A 19,663-nucleotide genomic window follows, 5' to 3' on the forward strand; every position below is an offset into this window, starting at 1 on the left:
GTCAAAGAATTAACCAGATGGTTCCATAAACTATCTAACATATTAAATATGCTTCATTAATGTATCTTCAAAATATTCTCACTTATTTCTGTGTGCCATCCCCGCTAATCCCTTCCTAACAAAAACGAAGCCTGATATCACAGCTCAGCATGTGCATCAGAAAACAATTTTCAATGAAATCTGTGAGGTAAAAGTTAAAGCAAACCCAAACCAATACTTAACTAGATTTTTTAGGTAGGCCGCTATCAGGGACTTGATTTTCAAGTGTGGTAATTTTAGTCAGAAACCCAAATTCTGCATCAGAATGCTCAAACTAGCATGTGCATACATAAAATTAATGCTTGTGTGCTATATACTGATTTGAAAGACCATATGGAGCCTTTGGTATCCTCTGTGGGTGTCCACTTTTCAGTAAGTTCTTCTTTTCATCTAGAGTCTTTTTTCTAAAGTATATTTTATCTCCACGCAAAGGAGATGGTTTGCCTGCAGTTATTTGTACTATTCCAAGATATATTTAGCTCCATGAAGCCCAGAAGCTCTAGAAAAATTATTTCGTAGACAAGGTCTCTGGTACTAAAGTTAGCAAAATCCTGCTGCCTTATTATGCTCTGCTGCACACATATACAGATTTTTATATACTTAGAGTAGATTATGCATTCGTTCAGCTATCTGTCAGCTGATTGACTGGCTGAGATGTTTTAATGTGTTTAGTGCCTTAATAACACCTGCTCACATTAAGCCAGTATATATTAAAATCCTTACTATAACGTGATAATGTTGTTGGCATATTCCAGAGGTAGGTGTGCCCTTGGGGAATTTTTTTTCCTGAGTTTTTGCTCAGGTGTTTTGAACAATAATGGGTATTTTTCCTGTACTAATGGCTTATTTCCCCGGTGGCTCTTTAAAGGTCACATACGTAACTGCCCACCTCCAGCAGTAACAGATAATGAAAGATTGAAAGAAAAGTTACGTGACCAAGGTGCCCTGGTAGGTCAGGAACAGATGTTGAACACCTCTTTTGTTACAACCTTACTCCACTGTCCATCCCCTTACATTACAGGCCAGAAAAATGGCTCTTAGGGCTCTGCCATCACTGGACCCATATGGGGGAGTTCTTCCTTTTATCTCCGCAAATTCCCATTACAAATGAAGAGCTACAACTTCCATGAACTCTTGTTGCCATTCAGAGATGTACTGTTACCAAGGGGACAAGGACAACATGTTCCTGTACAGATCCAGTTAGAGGAGCAGGTTCTGAGTAATCAGAGTTAAGCACTGTTAAGTGTGAAAGAAAGATCAAACTTTGCAATGCAGATACATTTATGAACGAGACAAACATATGAATCATTCAGGTTAAAGATGTTGGTAATAATACTGGCTAAAACTAAAAGTTACCTTCCAAATTATTCAGCACACACTACCTTTCAGGATCAAGCTCTTAGAAGAAGAGCCTTCATACCTGGATTGTTTTTGCTGCTTATAGTCCTGTTTTTCAGACACTGGCATGAAATAAATATATAGAAATATATCAAGAAAAACAGCCTTAAGGTTTCTGATAGGCAGGAACAGTACCAAACCATCTAATCTACGGTGGAACTACAAAATCCTTTTGCTTTTGTTAAAAGAAGATAACATATGAACTGAAGGAGCCATGCCTTCTCTCATTTGTGTGTTACTAGGACCACAGAAGAGCCAATTGGTAATAAACTAGGCACTGTGTCTTCACAATGCAACCACCACAACAACTACCAAAAAAGATGGGGAGAAGTATTCCTGTCTCCTGTCTCTGACTAATTCTTCTAGGAAAATGTTTAGAATTGGCAGCTCTCTTGTTTTTCAAAGAGCTGGGGAGTAGAAATGACATAAATCTCAAAAGAATGCTGTCACTAGTTACAAAACAAGCATAATTATTATTATAGTCTGGAATAAAATCCAGCATACAAAAAAGAATCAGCATTCTTGTTATGGCTTTTTAAATTTTTCATCTATATGCAAATTATATAGCAGCATCTATGGAGTCCGTTTTTTATTTCATCACCTGTAAAACGTACAAGCTTTAAATTTTGCCCTTTCTGAATTTAAATGTTCCCCATTTTAAAATAGGTGATTTAAGTGTTAAGCCTATTAAAGTATCTTGGACTGCTGCTTATCAGTTAATTTTAGTGGGAGAGGATTAGCTAAGACAGGCGAGGAGTACACATGCTGCAAAGTTACTGACTCGTAATTCTTAGCCATCCAAATTGCATGGGTGTCTGACTCAGATAGGCAGTGTCTCCTTGTTTTGCAAGAACCATTTGGTGTATATAATCTCACCATCAGAGAGCTGTTACTGCTCTGCTCTGGTTGTATTAGTTTTGCTTAAGCCAATGTATGCTTAAATCTTGAGTATTGTGCAGTGATCATTCAAATAGCATTGCTGCAAGGTGCTCTGTGCAGATTTTGTGATGAGGTGCAACAAGTTTATCGCTTCATCGTCTCATTAACCATATGTCTTGCCAAAAAATCCCAGCTTTTACAAGGAAGATGAAAAATGTTGAAAGTTGGAAAAGTTGACTACTAAGAATGGTGGAAAAAAAGTGCTAGCTGTTTAGTTTTAGAAGAGGAAATTGCTGTTTAGATTCATTTATTTCCACCAGTCTTAATTCTGCTCCCACTGGTGTCAGATCACTATAACAGCCATCTACATGTTTCTTTCAAATTGTGTTCCTTTTCAGATTAAGGTCTTCTCTCACCCAATGCATATAAAATTTTGATTTTAAACTTAAAAGTCCATCTGAGTAGGTTTAAATATCATAAGCTCATTATCATATTTTCTGCTTTGATAGAAATTTAGAACTCTGTTTTGAAGAAGTAAATCTGTAATGAGTTGAGGAGCAATTAAGAAATAGATCAACCAAAGTACCCTGAGTACTTCTAAAAACTATGCGTATGACACTAATGGAATTTATATGAAAAGGATGTTTCCAGGTGGCATTGTTTATTTTAAGGGTAATCCATTTAAAACACCTACTGGACTGCTTCCTTTACTCCAACAGAAGTTCGGTTGTCCATATTATGAGGGAGTTTAGAATCATAAATTCATAGAATGGTTTGGGTTGGAAGGAACCTTGGAGATCATCTAGTTCCAAATCCCATGACATGGGCAGGGGCGCCATCTACTAGGCCAGGTTGCTTAGAGGCCCATCCAACCTGGCCTTGAACACTTCCAGGAATGGGGCATCCACAACTCCTATGGGCAACCTGTTCCAGTGTCTCACCACCCTCATACTAAAGACTTCTTCCTAATACCAATCTAAACCTACTCTCTTTCAGTCCTCTTGTCCTGTCAGTGCATGCTCTTGTAAACAGTCTCTCTCCATCTTTCTTGTAGGCTCCTTTCAAGTACTGAAAGGCTACAATTAGGTCACCCCAAAGCCTTCTCCGGGCTGAGCAATCCCAATTCTCTCAGCCTTTCCTCACAGAAGAGGTGTTCCATCCCTCTAGTAGTGTTGTTAAATCTGTACCATTTTTAATGTGTATTCCTGTGTATATTCAGTTGTGAAATGGTATAGGTCGTGTTAATCAATGTTAGTACATGCTCAGTTTTCAGCCGGACATTTGGCATTATGCAAAGTGCACACAGGGAGTGAAAAGTGCTCCTTTAGCACAGCCTGCAGCTGCACCTACTGCTGGAGCAGATATGGACCTTCTGTTTGTCCCATGCTGTAGATGTGTGTGCACAATTGCCATTGCTGACTTTACCCTTTTTACATCAGTTAATGTCCTGAACTCATTGCAGTTACATCAGCAGAAAATCTACAGTCTCATTGAGCTACAGACTAGCCTCATTGTTTTCAGGTTCAGCTGGCAAAAAACAGTGACATTCCTGCTTGACCAGCTCTAATGGCCAGCCCAATACACTGATCATCTCTTGGTCTACAGCCACCCTGTGGTTTCATGCTCATCAGTTCCTAAATGGGAAACTGTTCCATATAAATGCCTGTTGAGTTTGTTACGTAAGAAAAGCTGTCTGTGCAGCTCTGTAAACTCCCTAAAAAAGAAGTGTTTATTATGGCTTGAAGAACTTAATCAGAACAAATGGTATTTTCTCTCCAAAAGTCACATTCAGGGAAAGCCCTGCAATCCTGTCTACTCCCACATCATCTAGAAATGATCCACAGTCTTGTGAGCCTCCTGGTGCAGCAGGGGCATGACCTCCAATGAAAGGGGGCACAAAAACTCTGGAGTGGAAGTGAATTTAGTGAGGACTGAACAGGAGGAAGTAGTGCAGGGCTGAGCTGCAGCTGAAACAGGCATTCAGACTGGTCCAACTTATTTCCACAGGCAGTTCTACTGGTTATTCATGAAAATTTGTAGGACTCTGCTAGTCACATGTCAGAAATCATCTAGGTAAGATCTGCGTTCAGAAGGTCAATGACCATAAAGAAAGACTGGTAGAATTCATTCATAGGAAAAATTTAATTTTAAATACTGATTTAGGTAGTGTTTGCCTGGTGCAGTACTGCAGTTTTATTTCCTTCCTTTAGTATTAACTTGACCTCTTTTTTTACATAGATTCAGTTAGTCAGTAAGAAATATGGAAAATGCAAAAGACTGGAAAGAAGAAAAACCAAAATAAATCATTAATCTGCATAGAACCCATTCATTGGCTGCAAGAACACTATCTGTTAAAAATCTGACACTAGTAAGGGAGACTGTGAAAATGAAAATTAAGTTACTTTGGTATTATATACAGTTTTTAATTCATTGAAGGCCCCGACAGTATGTTTTGCATGTTTTTATAACGAATTTCTCTACAAAGTGAAGCATTAAAAATATGTGCTTAACATATCTTCTATTGAGAAAGCGAGTAGTTTTCACAAGAAGACTAAATGCCTGTGGTAGTTTAAACTTAGTTCGATGGACAAGTTGCTAAACAAATGAAAAAGCTGGTACTGCCTCTGCAATTTACATGTTTAAAGGAAGAGCAAGCACGGGAAGATCTTTCTGTTCCTGTTTCCCCCCACTTGGGGTAGCGAAGGTTGGGGGCCCCTGGGTCCCATCCCGAAGCAGACCCGAGGCCTTCCCCCAGCACGGTGACGTGGGGCCGAGCCGCCAGGGAAAGCCATCCCAGCTCCACAGGCAGCAGTGACCATCAACAGGGTTAAGCAACAGCGCAGCCGGAACCTCGTGGCGTGGCTTCTGGGCCCGGCAGGCCCCTTCCATGCAACCAGTGTGGCTCACGTTGAACCAAGTAAAAACATCATGCAGCTGGCAACGAGAGACATGCTGAATTTTCCCCAATGCGGAGCCCGGACAAGAGACAAGATCAACTTCTTAGCCACAACTTACAGGCACCAGATTTCTTCCAGGTCAGAGAGAAAGGAAAAGTGAGATCATGTGAGATGAACCCAACATGGAGGCGCCAGGGTCAGTAAAGGAAGGGAAGGAGAGCAGGCGCTCCCAGTGCCGGAGCTGAAAATTCCCCTTGCAAGCCGTGGTGAAGACTAATACAGCAATTTGTTTTCCCTATAATTCATAAGATGAGGTACATGTGGGGATGTAGAAATCCACGTGTAGTTCATGAAAAATACTCATGCCAGAGTATATAGATGTGGTAAAAGACTTCTAGAGATTGAAGAAGAGAGCCTTTACTTTCAGGCTGGAATAGCTCATCCTTAAAAGACTAAACCCCATGTTATTTATGACCCATGATGGCAGTGGGGAAAGATGGCAAGATTCGTGGGAGGCATATTTTTTTTCACTGCAGCAGATTCCGGGCAGACTGTTGTTTGCAAAAGTTGGAACCACGCTAGAGAAGTTCACAGAGAACTGTCTCCTGTGGGAAGGATCCCATGGCACAGCAGAAGAAACTCCTTTCCTTAAACATAAAGAAAGACTCTAAGAAATGAAACACTGATCAAGCCCCGCATTTGTTTCCATTGTGTGGGTTGGTGGAAAGAGGGTGGTACTGGAAGAGAAAGGCGTTCTGGGAGTTTGCTTTAATTTCTTATTATTTTGTTAGTAATAAATCTTCTTCATACTATAACTGTTTAAGTGTGGACCTGTTTTGCCTTGAAGTTTTTCCATTTTCCTCAATAATCCTCATTTCACCTTGTTTTATTCGTGGTGTTTGGCACCTAACCAGCGTCAAACCACGACAATGCCGTAATATATTTTAGGTGTGCATGTTTTTAGCTCTGCCATAGGGCAATCTTTGTTATACTGACTGTGAAATTTGTTGCAAAAAGTTACTAATGTAGGAAGGAAAGATATAGGCACCTGTTGAAGCAGTTTGAAAACGTTCATTCTGAATAAGCATGAAATTATTGATAAATTTAGAAGTCAAACCACTAGTGAGTTAAACCCATATGCAAACTGCATCATAAAAAATTATGACAAAAATGACAACCCAAAATTTGCCATTCATCATACAAGTTCTTTGGAGGTCTTATTTTATGACTGAAGCAATTGGAAGAATGAGGCATAGGTAAATATATACCAATGTCAGGGCATCCATTTCTTACCTTTCTTGACATGTATTTTGATCATCTGATGATGATCAGAACAGTTGCTCAGAACAGGCCATCAGAAAAAATGAGAAGCCACTCTCATATTGAGAAGCAATTAAGAGTATGGCATGTCACCCTTCAATACAGGTTTTCACAGTTTCTCCTTGTTTCTGTTTCAGACATCAAGAAAATTTTTTCCTATCACGTTTTTTGGCTCTATCAGCTGGATTGCATTCTTTTCCTACTTGATGGTCTGGTGGGCACACCAGGTAAGGAGGTGATACTGGTACAAAATAAAAGCCCTGCATTATGCTTTGCACTGTAAAAGATCATTTAGACACAGAGTCCATCTAGCTCATGCTGGGTGCTACTTTATTTTGGCAGCTGTAGCCATGGATGAAGTAAATCAATACTCACTAAATGGAAAATAGTTCAGAGTGGTGGTTGACCTGACCACAGGACTTAATCATTCTTAAAACATCACAACCATCAGCAACTGCCTGTCAATACCTTATGCTTCTATTTGACTGTCTTATCTCTCTCCTGATACATCAGGAAGTCTGTGGAAACTAGTATTTATCAGATCTCGCCTGGTACTCTCCAAGCTAGTGGCAAGTCCAGGGCAGCTGAAAACATTTCTTCACTACAGGACACTTTTTTCTGTTTTTGTTTACCTTTTGTTTACCTCAACCCTTCCAGGTTGGAGAGACCATTGGTATTACTGAAGAAATCATGGGATTGACTATTCTAGCTGCTGGCACATCCATTCCTGACCTTATTACCAGTGTTATTGTAGCACGCAAAGGTCTGGGGGACATGGCCGTATCCAGTTCCGTTGGAAGCAACATATTTGACATCACAGTGGGGTAAGTTCTACACCAAAAAAATAGTGTCTATTTTAAACAAGTCTTTTGTTCTTAGCACATTGGTGTGGTATTGCCCACAAGCAGCAATCTTTAAAAAGGAAAGTGATGCAAATATGCAGCAGATGTTACTGTGGCAAGTGCTGTGAAGTTTATACATACCTGCATGAAGAAATGGTGTAAATTTGTTGCCTAATCCCTGCTTTTATATATTACAGAAAGGCCTAGGCAAGTGAATTGCACTTTAAAATTGTGCAAGAGCATTGTTCCGAAAAGGAATTTCAAAGCTTTTTATGCTTTTATGAGGTTGCTGTTTGCTTTCTGCTACCACTCATTGTGCTTATACTAGAGCTTTCTTTATAAATGATGATCAGGAACAATTCATTGCAGTATTCAACATTTGCTATAATAACAACAGAAAGTCATTGTCTTGTGTAACTCATTTAGGCTGCTGTTGACATGTGATTAATTTTTTTTTCTATACCTGGCAAATCCCAAATTACAAACCAATTCTCTGTTAACAAAAAGGACCCTTTCAATAGCTCTGACAATGTGAAGCTACATGAGATTGTGCAGAAGTTTACTATTTACACTTCACTGCTTCATGGCAGCTCTAGGGTAATGATTTGTGGCATGATGTTGTAATTCAAATCCTTTTTTGATCTTTTGAGGTCAAGGTAGATCAGGTTCAGAAACAGTGTAATCTATGCCTCAGCATTTCAAAAATGTGCAGGAAACACACAGATAAATTCTTTGTTCCCACATTCCCATCTTCAACACAGGGTGGAGATACTGAGAATCATGTATATACTTTCAATTTCTCCATCTTTGGTTGATTCTTGCTGTCACACACAAACAGAAGAACATGTCTAGTCATAGTCACAGCGCCAAACAGCCTGGTTGTAGAGGAGATCCTGGTTTTCACAGGTAAAAAATACCAGCAACTGCACAAAGGTGTAAAAAGGCTACAGAAGTTAGAATGGATAGTAAATACCTTCTTATCTGTTAGCTAATGCCAGTACCTTTAGATATGGTAGGAAAACTTGGCCACTTTTCTGTTAATTCAGAAGCATGAAGTCTTTGAAATACCTATATGCAACAAACCTGTAAAATATATGAAAACCACGTCCTCCAACTTGGAATACAGAGGGTGCATTACAAAATTCTTTCTCTTTGCAGTGCTTTCTTACTTTTTAAAAAATGTTTAGTCTTCCTACCAGTGGAAATGGTTTTGTCCTGCACCAGTCTGCTATGTTTACAGCAGAAATGGCACAACTGAGCTGTAGACTGGTGTAGTTAGTACAGCAGCTGTAATAAATTATTCTCTCCTGAACTGCTTATTGAAAGTTTTAATGTTGTGAGCTTCTGACAACTCACTTCATGCTTTCTAAGCCTGCTAAGCTCCAATCAGTGTCTTAAATATTTATTTCAGCTTGACAACTTGCAGAGGGATATTGTCTCCTTCTGTGGCATGAGAAATGAGAAATGCAATGACAGCAAACACAGAAATAGAAATTAAACTGAAGTTCAATTGAAGTTCACAGTTTTAACAGAGGTTTATACAGTAAATGGGGACAAAGATATTTAAGGGCTAAATTTTGCAGGCAGTGCCTTGCAGAGTGCTGGTTCTTCATGGCAAGGACATGTTTTTATGCAACTTACCCTCCTGTCAGGCAGGCTCTTGTAAAGAGTGCAAATAGCTTCTTCTGCAGATGGTGTGAAATCTAGAAACAAATGAAAGGGATTTTCCTCTTCACAGACAGAATGCCAGGTGATTTGCCAGCCAAGGGAAATATAATTCCCCAGTATAATTGGTGGAAGAGTGGGGGGCAAAAATCCCATGTATTCTCCCCAAGAACCATGAGAAAGCTTACAATTTATATTTATGCAAATATTAGAAGAGTTGAAACTCTTCCTGCCTCACTTTATGCAGGAAGCCTTTGGTTGTGTTTTGAATTGTCTCCAGAAAACTCCTAGTGCTCCCTTCTGGACTTCCACAATGTTTTAAATTAATTTTTCTGTTTCTTAACAGCCTTCCTCTTCCATGGCTCCTGTATGCTGTGGTTAACAGCTTCACCCCAGTGACAGTCAGCAGCAATGGCCTGTTCTGTGCAATTGTCCTCCTCTTCATCATGCTGCTCTTTGTCATCCTATCCATTGCTTCCTGCAAGTGGAGGATGAATAAAATCCTGGGTTTCCTCATGTTTGGGCTTTATTTTGTGTTCCTGATTGTCAGTGTCCTCCTGGAGGACAAAGTGATCCAGTGTCCTGTCTCCATCTAGTGGAAAGTGCTGTTTCTTGAGAAAAGAAAAAGAAAAATCGAAACAAAACCTATATTAAAGAAAAGATAAATATGTCAAAACGAAACAGAAAAAAAACCAAAACACAATGGAAAGCTTCAGTGGGAATAACCCATGGATCTGTAAATTTCCTCTTCCTCAATTTTAAAAGAGTGAAAGAAAGAAAAGGATACAAAAGGTCCATCTCAGAGCTGAAGAACGACTGCTGTGGACAGTGCAGTTACGCATGAAGGGCTGAGTCCAGGTGCACCGAGGGTTTCTTTGCTGCAGAACATCCTCGCTGCTCAGTAATGGACACACTACGTACGCATGGCAACAGCGAAAGTTACTGCTTCTCCTCTGCCTGTGGTACACACCCGCAGACTTCTCATTCTCTGTAGTAGTATACACAGACACACAGTGTGCTCAGTTCTTAAAGCTCTCCTCTTCTAAGGGGAATGCTGATATTAACTTTGTGGAGGCACCACCCCCCACACACCCTGGTACAGGATTTTTCCAATAGCCTGCTGAAACTCCTGAGTGGAAAGCATACATGAAGCGATGAGTCACAAACAGGGAAGAGCTTGTACGTCTCTTCGTGTAAGTGGATTTGTATGATATGATTTCAGCAAAGCCAGGGAATTCATCAGTGTTTTGATCATCTGCATCACAGGTCTGTAAAGGCAATCAGCAGGATGTTAATGGTGGTTTTTTACATCTTGCAAAACCCTTCAGGTTCCAGAAACTCTGTCTCTGGCACTGAAGGAGCCATGATGCCTGACCGTTTTGTAACTGGTGCAGATTTTCATTGCATTCTCATGCAAAGACCAGAATGGGGATAATCTTTCTTCTCTAATAGCAACGCAGCATGCAGTGACATCATACAGCTATGTGAACACACTATTTTTTCTAAAGCAGCAATATCAACAGTACCAACGGCTTTCAGATGCTGTTATGAGTTTGCCTTTTCATGCCAGAATAAAAAGGCTAATTTGCTTATGCATAGTATTTCATACAGAATATAGAAGTAGTTATAAAGTGGCAGCCTAATTGCTAAGTGAATATATATTTTACAGGCTTTCACTATTACTTGGAGTGTAAGGACCTTCACAGCTACATATAGTTATTGCTGGAAGAGATCCCCAGCTGTTGTATAAAGCTGGGGCAGTTCACATTTGCTATTATAAATCTTGAAACTAGGTAGGAGAAACGCAATTTAAATACAGTGGAGCTGCAGGAAACTTACATGAAAATTCTCAGTATTGCTGGAAGTGTACATGTCTAAAGAAACTCAGGAAGGAGTGAAAATGCAACATCCATTTTCTGAGATACTGACAGAAGGAGAAGGTCCAAACCTTGAGCAAAAAAAAAAAGCCAAGAAGGGAGAAAGCAATTAATGTTCATCTTTCTGTAGTTTAGACTGGAATGAATGTTAAGAAATTATTTCAGATAATCATCATTTGTTTGTTCAAGTCTTTTGTGCAATTAAGAGTTCATGAAGTTTCAGTGCATTTCTGTGACCTGTTTCAGCATTGTTTCATAAATGTATTGTGCTCTCAGTGGCAATGCCATGCTCACATCTCTGCAACAGAAGGCTCAGCACATTTTGTCTTGTCTGTTTTTCTCTGCTTCATGCTGTTTGTTTCTCACTCATCGCCTTTGTCCTTTACTGTTATTCCTGTTATATGTGTTCGTATGTAATGGTGTATGGTTAGAAAGTAAGGACTTGACAGAAAACAGTGGTAGAGAAAACAGTACAAAATTCATATTAGGAATATTAATATCATGTGATATCATGAAGAAAAAAGTGAGATATTAATGAAATAAAGGAAGGATACTAGGAGTTGCAATGTCTGCTACTCATATATTGTCCTAAGGTATTAAGTCCTAGCTACATGCAGAATCAGTATTTGATTTTAACCATACCACAAGCAATATCTCTTACTTCTTAATGCTTTTTAGAGTGAGCTTCTCACATTGTGAGCAAAAACTTGTCTTTGTATTCAAGATCCTTCACTGGTCCAGAGTCCTTACCTGTCTTAATGGTAGTGCTGCCTGCCCACCTCTTTAACATTTGTTCCTACGGGTGTAAACTGGAAAGGTAGGTGGCTAGACATAACTGCGATGCCCTCTACTGACAGGAACAGCAACCTAAAGCAAAATCTATAACCCAAATTCTGACCTCCACTGAAACTTGAGTCCCAAAATACAGAGCTGACTCCACAGTACAGTCTATTCCAGAGGAGTCACCAAATGCTTTTGTTTCTGATGACAGTGATCAAAACAGGCAAGCCTTTCCCAAGTAAGCTGAATCAGAGGAGTGATCTAAAGGAATGGCTGTGTATGTGGGCACTTAAAAAATACTGCAATGCCCAGATTCACTGCTCTGACATTTCAAATCAAGAAACCAGACCAGAACAATCTCTGTTCAGTACAATTTTTTTTTTTTTTTAACTTCATGCCACCATGGTGTAACAACTCCTACACTGGAAAAGAAAAACTCCTATCTGACCTTCAGAGCTGTAAGAGCACTCTGGTGCACTCTGCAAAGTGAGGGCATCAGCAGCAGAGACTGCTGCCACACTGAGGGCAGGTAGGCAGTAGAGAGTAACTGGCATTGACAGCTTATAGGCAGACCTTTATGTATACCATTAAATACTAGTATCCTGTAATGGCATTTCTATCCTGTTTTAAAATGTATCTCATTTCTTTCCCACGTCTGTTTGTCCCTATCACATATTTATCTTGGAAAATATTAAAAATAGCTTTTTCTCCTCCAGAAGAAGACACATCATGGCTCCCACTGCTTTGCATCTGTAGGGCAGACCATTTTTCAAATGGCTGAATAACTGTGCCAGTGGTATCTCAGATCCAGAGGTAGCAGGACAGATTTCAGTTGTGTGGTGCTTTCTGTGGAGGCTGTCTGTGAACAATGTTTATACTTGCCAAGGCAGCTTTCTACTGCTGGGGTAAACTGTTCATGGACATTTGGATGCTGGTGTGCTCTTTGATTACAAGACAACAGCTCTGCTGGCTGGTAGAGGAGTAGGATGGAGGGAGACTTGCCCTGTGCAGAAGGAATTCAATCTTAAACTGGAATGCTGAGAGAACAGCCAAAAGCTGCTCCAACCCAGTGACGGGATGTCAGTGAGTTGTCCAGGCTCAATGCTGCCAGAAATGCACACACTTGTTACAACATTCCTATTTTACAATGACAGCAAATTTCCCAGCATAAAGTGTTTCTCATGGTTCATAATTACTTCAGTGTGGGATCATGAACTCTTCTCAACATTTCACACCTAGAAGCCAAAGTTCAGTTTCTATTTTCTTCAGTCAAAGTTCTGAATGACTTCACTAGGGATCTGGTCCTTCACACTGCCCAAATTCTACAGCGAGCTGGTTGGTGTTGAAGCCTCTTCCACCTGCCTGTATGCCTGTGCTCACTTACTCAATTGTACTGGTGTCTGCATAATCCTTACAAAGTGCAAATGAAAAATGTGCATTATGATAAAGATCCTGTTCTAGCTTAGCACTTTCAGGACACCAGCTTGGCAACACAGTAAGTACGATAAGAATGCAGTTTCAGATTAAATAACCAACTCTCTGTGGCACCATCATCTCTGAACAGAACCAATGTTGAACACAATTTTTGGAAGGGATTTCCGGTAGCATTGGAATAGGATCATGGTTCAGAATGTAGCCAGTTTCAAAGGTTTTCTGCACTAACTTCATTGAAAATAAATATGAGAATGGGCCCCATTGGTAAAAAATACTACCGGAGTTCTACAACTATTCTTTGCTTTCCCTCTGCAGAAGCCACCCTGGTCACAATCTGGTAAAAGCTATAAAAGTGTGATTGAAAGTGTGGTGTGACGATTCTCTCCTTAAGAACTACATGTAGACATGGAAAGATCTTTCAGCAAAGCTCTATGTATTTTAAATTAACTATTTTACTGAAAGCTAGTGCTTTCTTATAGTGCAGACAGGCTCTTGTGTCTGTATGCTTCTGCTTATGTATCCAGTTGCTGTGGCTGACTGCATAAACTTCATGAAGCATAAAGCACGGTGGGTGACAAGCAATCTTATCTAGCTGTCATTTGTTTGTAATGACAATGAACCTACCATATAATTTCCACATATACTACTCTGAAGTAGTTTATGGTCACTGTCACTCATGGTACTGTTGTGTGTGGATATGAAGGTCCACAAAGTGGTAAGTTAAACATGTAGTTAATCCAAGTACTGTGAAAAAATAGATACTTAGGAATATTATTAATGTTTGGGTGTTTTTTAAGGGATTATTTCTCTGGTTGTCTTTTACTTCATTACATATTTTTCAAAAAAGGGGATATACAATGTTTTTTAATTACTAGTCTTTCAGCAGTAATTCCTTAAAATAGCATCTTGTGGTCCATATAACTTATGTTCTGAGTCAAGTATGAGTCTGTATCAGATGGTTTTATTTATTTATAACAAGGAAATAATCCCTTCTCTAAGAACTGGCCCAATGAAATGTAGAAGAGTTCTGCCATTAACCTGGACAAGATAGAGACTTTTCTCTTAGGTTCCCATGTTTCATAAATGCAGTTACATAACAAACCTATTTGTCCTGGGAGCTATGTACAAAGAGATAAATTACATTCACTTGTATTCTTGGAAACAATTTTACCTCTTGTAAATAACAATGACACAACTAACTGAGAAAGAGGCACGGTTTGAGCAGGCGATTCTTTTTATTATTATAGTTAAAGAATTAGCACACGGAAAAATACTTGCAGAAAGTGATTTTGAGGTTATCAAATGGGATAGTTTGCACTCAAAAGTGTGGAGAAGAATACTGCTCCAGTCCTCCAACAGCCATGGGTTTCATTTGTGGTTGATGTTAAAATTATCCTTCTTGGGTCTGTTGCCATCAGTTACAGGAATATCGGTATTGAGATACCCGTCATTTCCATTGGAACTGGGATGAGTCACTTCCAAATTGAAGTTCTGCAATACAGTGCACCCATCAAATACAGAAGTCACATACGGCTCACAGCCCTGTAGTTCAGGCAGGCCATCCTGTAGGTCTGCAGTGTCTTGCTAGGTGTCAGTGTGCAGCATCCCAGGGCTTGTCTGCCTGGATGGGTGCAGACAGTTTGAGCGTTCCCCTGCCCGTGCTCTGCCTGACCAACTGCAAGCTGTGTCTTCTCCAGAAGTCATGTCGTCACATTAGCATGGCACTGAGCCCATGCCCCAGCCAGCCAGGCGTAGGTCAGCCCCAGACTAGAAGCCATGTAATCCCTCGGAGTGCGGATAGGCCAGACACAGAACTGGCCGTATCGTTCCTACATGAGCCATAAGTGAAACAGCCCAGGACAAGACTGAGTCATTCAAGATTGGTAAATGAACTGTACATTCATGTAGATTTATTGTAAATTCACCCCTCATCAAATACAAAACCAATCCCAACAATGAAATTTGTACACGTTTTTAAAGATCGTGCACTTTACTATTTTTTTTTTTATTTTTATTTTATGTCACATAGTTGTCTTAATGCAAAAAGAAGCCATAAAAAACCCAGAAGACTAGTATGGGGTTTCTAAATAAGGGGATCATTAATTTTAAAGTAAAAAATCAATTCCATGTCTCTGTTTAAAGTATAATGTAAAATACTGACAAATAAATGTACAGTAAAGCAGGATCTGGTTTTGCCTTAGTGATGCTGTCAGTAAGTCAGGGGGAGTTTGCTCCTCATACTCTTTCCTGTGGGGCTGTACAAAATGCTGCACACTACCTTTGCAGCAGGGACTCAATCCTGCTACCCTTGTTCACCCCAGGAGAAGGAATACGATGCTCGCAGAGTCAGGCCCAATGAAGCAATTAAATCATTCTGCTACTCTGATGTTTTCTCCCACTGAGATCACAGTAAAGGAAGCTCCTTATGTTTTAGTAAGTTTATAAGAACTGAGTTGCTTCTCCAAAAAGTTTCCAGGGTCAGGTTATCCAGTAGAAATCAATAATTCATTTTAATCCCTTATAATAATTAAGTAATGCCAAAGGATTTCACTTGTGTTCATTTCCATTATCAAGATCTCTGTTGCAGTTTTAATCTTGCAGTCCTGACTCTGGGGAGTTGACTTACATAAATTAAAATTATTTCTGTCACTTAAGATGGCAAGATCAGGATATGGTATTGTCATGTGAAAATAGTAGTGTGTTATAACTGACAATCAGATGCTATTTTTGTAATAAAGCTTTTTTAGCATGTTTGTTTCACTTTGTAGTTTTCATACTCTTATCATCTCTCAGTTTCAACCTATTGTAAGAAAAATCTGAAGTCCCCCATCTGTACTCATTTCAAACTTTAAAAGTAAAAATACATTGCCATGTATTTTATATTTTGCAAGTCCAGGCAACCCCCCGAAAATTGCAGTTTTTCTCCTGTGTTTAAGTGTATGGATCATTATTCACTAGATGAAACTCTTGTATCTCTAAATCAGCATTTTCTCTGTGAATATAAGTTTGTATATAGTATGAAAGTTACCTTTATTTGTACATGGGCTCTTGGAAATAATCCCTTCTATCAAGGTCCTACTTCACTGTATCTACAGAATGTTTCACTGTGGCGTGTACACTTTCTCACCTTACCATATTAACACAGAGTTCTTCATACAAATCACTTTATGTAATTGAGTTGTCTAAGTGTGAATAACAATAACAACAATAAATACTAATAAAAAGAGAGTGTGTCAATTTGCTCAGTATCTTTTGTCTTAATGGTCTTGGATTTGCTGTTTCTCTGAAAATAGTATTCTAACTACTTTCTCCGGGTTCAGAGATGATCTGCAGTGCTGCTTGTCATTATCAGTGTTCAAGCTGCACTGCTTGCCTCTTGTCATGTCCCAGTGGTACCTTCTGTGTATACAGAGAGTAAGGAAATTGCGTGTCTTTCAGTGAGCTTAAAATTTTGTTAGACAAGGATTTTTCTTCTACAGCCCAATGTGAGTTCAAACTACCTGGAGTTGTGTATGTCTGGAGCCGTGTCGTTCCATTCAGGATCAAGTTCCCTTACGTTTCTTTACTGATACATTTGATCACAAGATGTTTTAATTCGCATTCTTTACTTTGACACCTTGTTTAATCACCAGGCTGCACAGTCTGTTGTCCTTACCAGCTAGGCTTTTTCTTTTTTTTTAAATCTGTCCTTGGGTGAATGATGTCTTTAAATAAAAGAATGATCTTCAACAAATGACAGCAAAAGAAAGTCAATAATACTAAAATTTGCCCATAATCAACCCAACTTTACATCTTCACAAATTACAAAAAGTGGACATTATTACTTAATATTTCTCCCATAGTAGCCCCAAGAAGTCATCCTCCACAGTGAAGTAAGGTGGTTTTTGTGAGGCATAGTGCCAACGCTGAAGGTGGGAGCTCAGGAGAGAGATTTTTCATTCATCTTTAACCATACTAGAGCCTTAAAATTTTAGACTGGAAACAAAAGAAATTTGCAGATAGCCTAGCAGTTGAGAATGGTGATTGTCCTGAGACATTCATGCCTGCCAAACAACAAAAAACAAGGTCAAACACATCCTACAAAAAACAGAGCTGGTGTAGGCTCCAAGTCACAAAGGCACATGTGGGATGTTTTGAAATTTAGATTGGAGATAGAGAGTTTGTAAAAAGACATTTAGGCTTTATCTGAGAAGTGAACATGCATACGTACACACAGAAGTGTTCGTAGCTTTGCTCTATGGGTGTGTGTTTTCTTACCCTACTGCTTGCTAACATTTGATCCCTTCCTCAACTTCAGCGACTTTTGTACAGTACAGGATTTTAAGTCCTTCAGAACCACAGCAGACCTTGGTGGTATATGACTGGGGTGAGCAGGGAGAAAAGAAAAACATACTATATATCCACCGCAATCCTGCCTGGGGGAATGAAGGCAAGTTGCCTTGCCAAGTGTCCACAAGCAAGTACTTCACTGCCTTATCTGTAGTGCTGAAAAAACGGTTCATTGTTACTTTTTTCCTTTACAAATAGTTGCATTTGAATTGTTTATTGACAAGGAGAAAAGCAATGTGCATGTTACAGCTGAGTTAAAACTTTCCTTCCCTGGAAAGACTTCAGAATTTCCCTTTTAAACAAAGAGTTCCTTTTCCGTCAACACATATCTCAGAGAAATAAATGTTTGTGCCAGAAACTTTCAAAGAGTACAGAGAGCTAGACTACAGATTTTAGCCCTGAAGAGATGTTTTGTCATCCCTTCATCTCTTATTTATGCAAATTTTCACATCACAGTTTGCACATCATATATATGTTGTGGATAAGGGAGGATTTTTTCACATGATGATGAGGTACTAGCAATTAGTTGTAAATCTACAGTATTGCTTCTGAGGCATCAAACCCAAACTGAACCATTTCTTATTAGCTAAATATGAGGATAGGCAGAGAAGTTACCAGCATCCTGTAAGTTTAAAGCACACCAAATAGGATGTTTGAGCAATAGTTTTACAGTGAATGAAACTCTGAATGAACAAGAAGTGTCCCACAAACCTTTGGGTTGCTTCCAAACACTTATCGCCTGTCCACCAGCAGTGGCGAGTAAATACCAGCCATCAGCTACAACTTTCCACTAACTGCTGATAAAAATGTGTGAAACTGCATGTGCTGGTTCTGCTGTACTGGAGGATTGCCTGTAGTGGGGCTGTGTCAGAGCTGAAGAACAGGTATTACTGTATCCCGCAGCCGTAGGGAGGAGAGGAGAGAAGATCCAACAGGCAGGAATTGTGCAACAAGATTGATTTATTTAATTATTTTACAAACTCTTTTATAGACTTTTTTCTTCATAGTCTAATTGGACAAGGATCAGCCACCCCCTGGGTGGATTGGCTAGAAATCCTAAACATCCATTGTCAAAATATTTTTCTACTGTACAGTAAATATAGTTCTACAAGGTTGCAGGTGTTCATAGTTTATAGAACTTCTGCTAATCTCTTCATGAGAGAGAAAAGTATCCCATGGGCTTAGAAAGAAGCAAGAGAAATTCTTGCTAGCAGCAATATTGTATCCACAATTCCCCCTTTTTGTTTTATAATAATTCTACTAGGTATTAATCTTAAATAGAAATTTACATCAGTTATTAATTCTAGATATGTCCTTAAGGCTTTAACAATCTGACTCCATTACAAGAAATTTAAAGTTCAGTCTCTGCTTGTGGAAGGAGCATGCCAGTCTTTGCTTGTGGAAGGACCATCCCAGTCTCTGCTTGTGGAAGGACCATCCGCCTGATGGTTGACCTCCTGGTCATCATTTGGAGGTTCCCTGTTCTGCCTCTGATGCTGTAGGTCAGTATTACAGCTGGTGATGGGGTCAGTGGCTCTGACCCAGGAAGAGGTGACCGGTCTGGGAAGATGGTCCCAAAAGGAATCACCTTCCCGAGGCCCGGTTGTCTTCCCTCAGCTGCTGGCGGGAGGGCCCTTGCAGAGGCTGTCAGCTCTTTAGTGATTGTCAGCTCGTGATTCCAGCTCAGCTCTGTGGGGCAGCCTCCAGGCCAGACCAGAGAGAGAGTCGAGAGGTTCGTGTGGCTGGTTCCGCACGAAGGTAGCTTTCTTTATTGTGGGTCCCCTCTGGCGAAGGGGAAAGCCAGGGACGAGAACTCTCTCTCTGCACAGGGGCAGAGGGCTTGCTTTTATAGGGATACAGGGGTGGGTGAAAGCCAATGGGTTACAGAGGATCTGCATAGAGTCTCCTAAAGGATTGTGGGTCTGTCTTTTCTCGCCGTGACCAAAGAAGTGGTTGCCTTTCCAGGGAGTCCTGCTGGGCAATTGCGAAATCTCTTGTCTCAGCAGAGATCCCTCCAGGGCAGGGGCTGGGCATACCCCACAACTCCCCTTCTGTATTTATTAAAAAGGCATTCCCAGCAGCCTTTCTGCAGCAACGTAGGAGGCAAGAGAACATAAGTAACACAGTAATAATTACAATGAATACCCACAAAGCTCCCTTAATCAAAGATGCAATCCATCCTGTTATTCCCCATCGTCCAAAA

The 19,663-nt window shown here is 39.9% G+C and overlaps 1 protein-coding gene across 5 annotated transcripts in view; it reads left to right on the forward strand.

Annotated features, from left to right (window-relative positions):
• Positions 1-16,372, forward strand: part of SLC24A2 (solute carrier family 24 member 2) — a 115,495-nt gene extending 99,123 nt beyond the window's left edge. For all 5 annotated transcript variants that reach the window (XM_032096231.1, XM_032096236.1, XM_032096234.1 and 2 more), the window contains 3 exons: positions 6,671-6,760; positions 7,191-7,357; positions 9,387-16,372. In XM_032096231.1, the coding sequence (XP_031952122.1) occupies positions 6,671-6,760; positions 7,191-7,357; positions 9,387-9,636 (507 nt within the window). In that variant the 3' untranslated portion in view covers positions 9,637-16,372. The remainder of the gene's footprint in view (positions 1-6,670; positions 6,761-7,190; positions 7,358-9,386) is intronic.
• The last annotated feature ends 3,291 nt before the right edge of the window (positions 16,373-19,663 follow it).

The sequence above is a fragment of the Corvus moneduloides genome, chromosome Z (assembly GCF_009650955.1).
Source record: "Corvus moneduloides isolate bCorMon1 chromosome Z, bCorMon1.pri, whole genome shotgun sequence".
Lineage (NCBI taxonomy): Eukaryota > Metazoa > Chordata > Aves > Passeriformes > Corvidae > Corvus > Corvus moneduloides.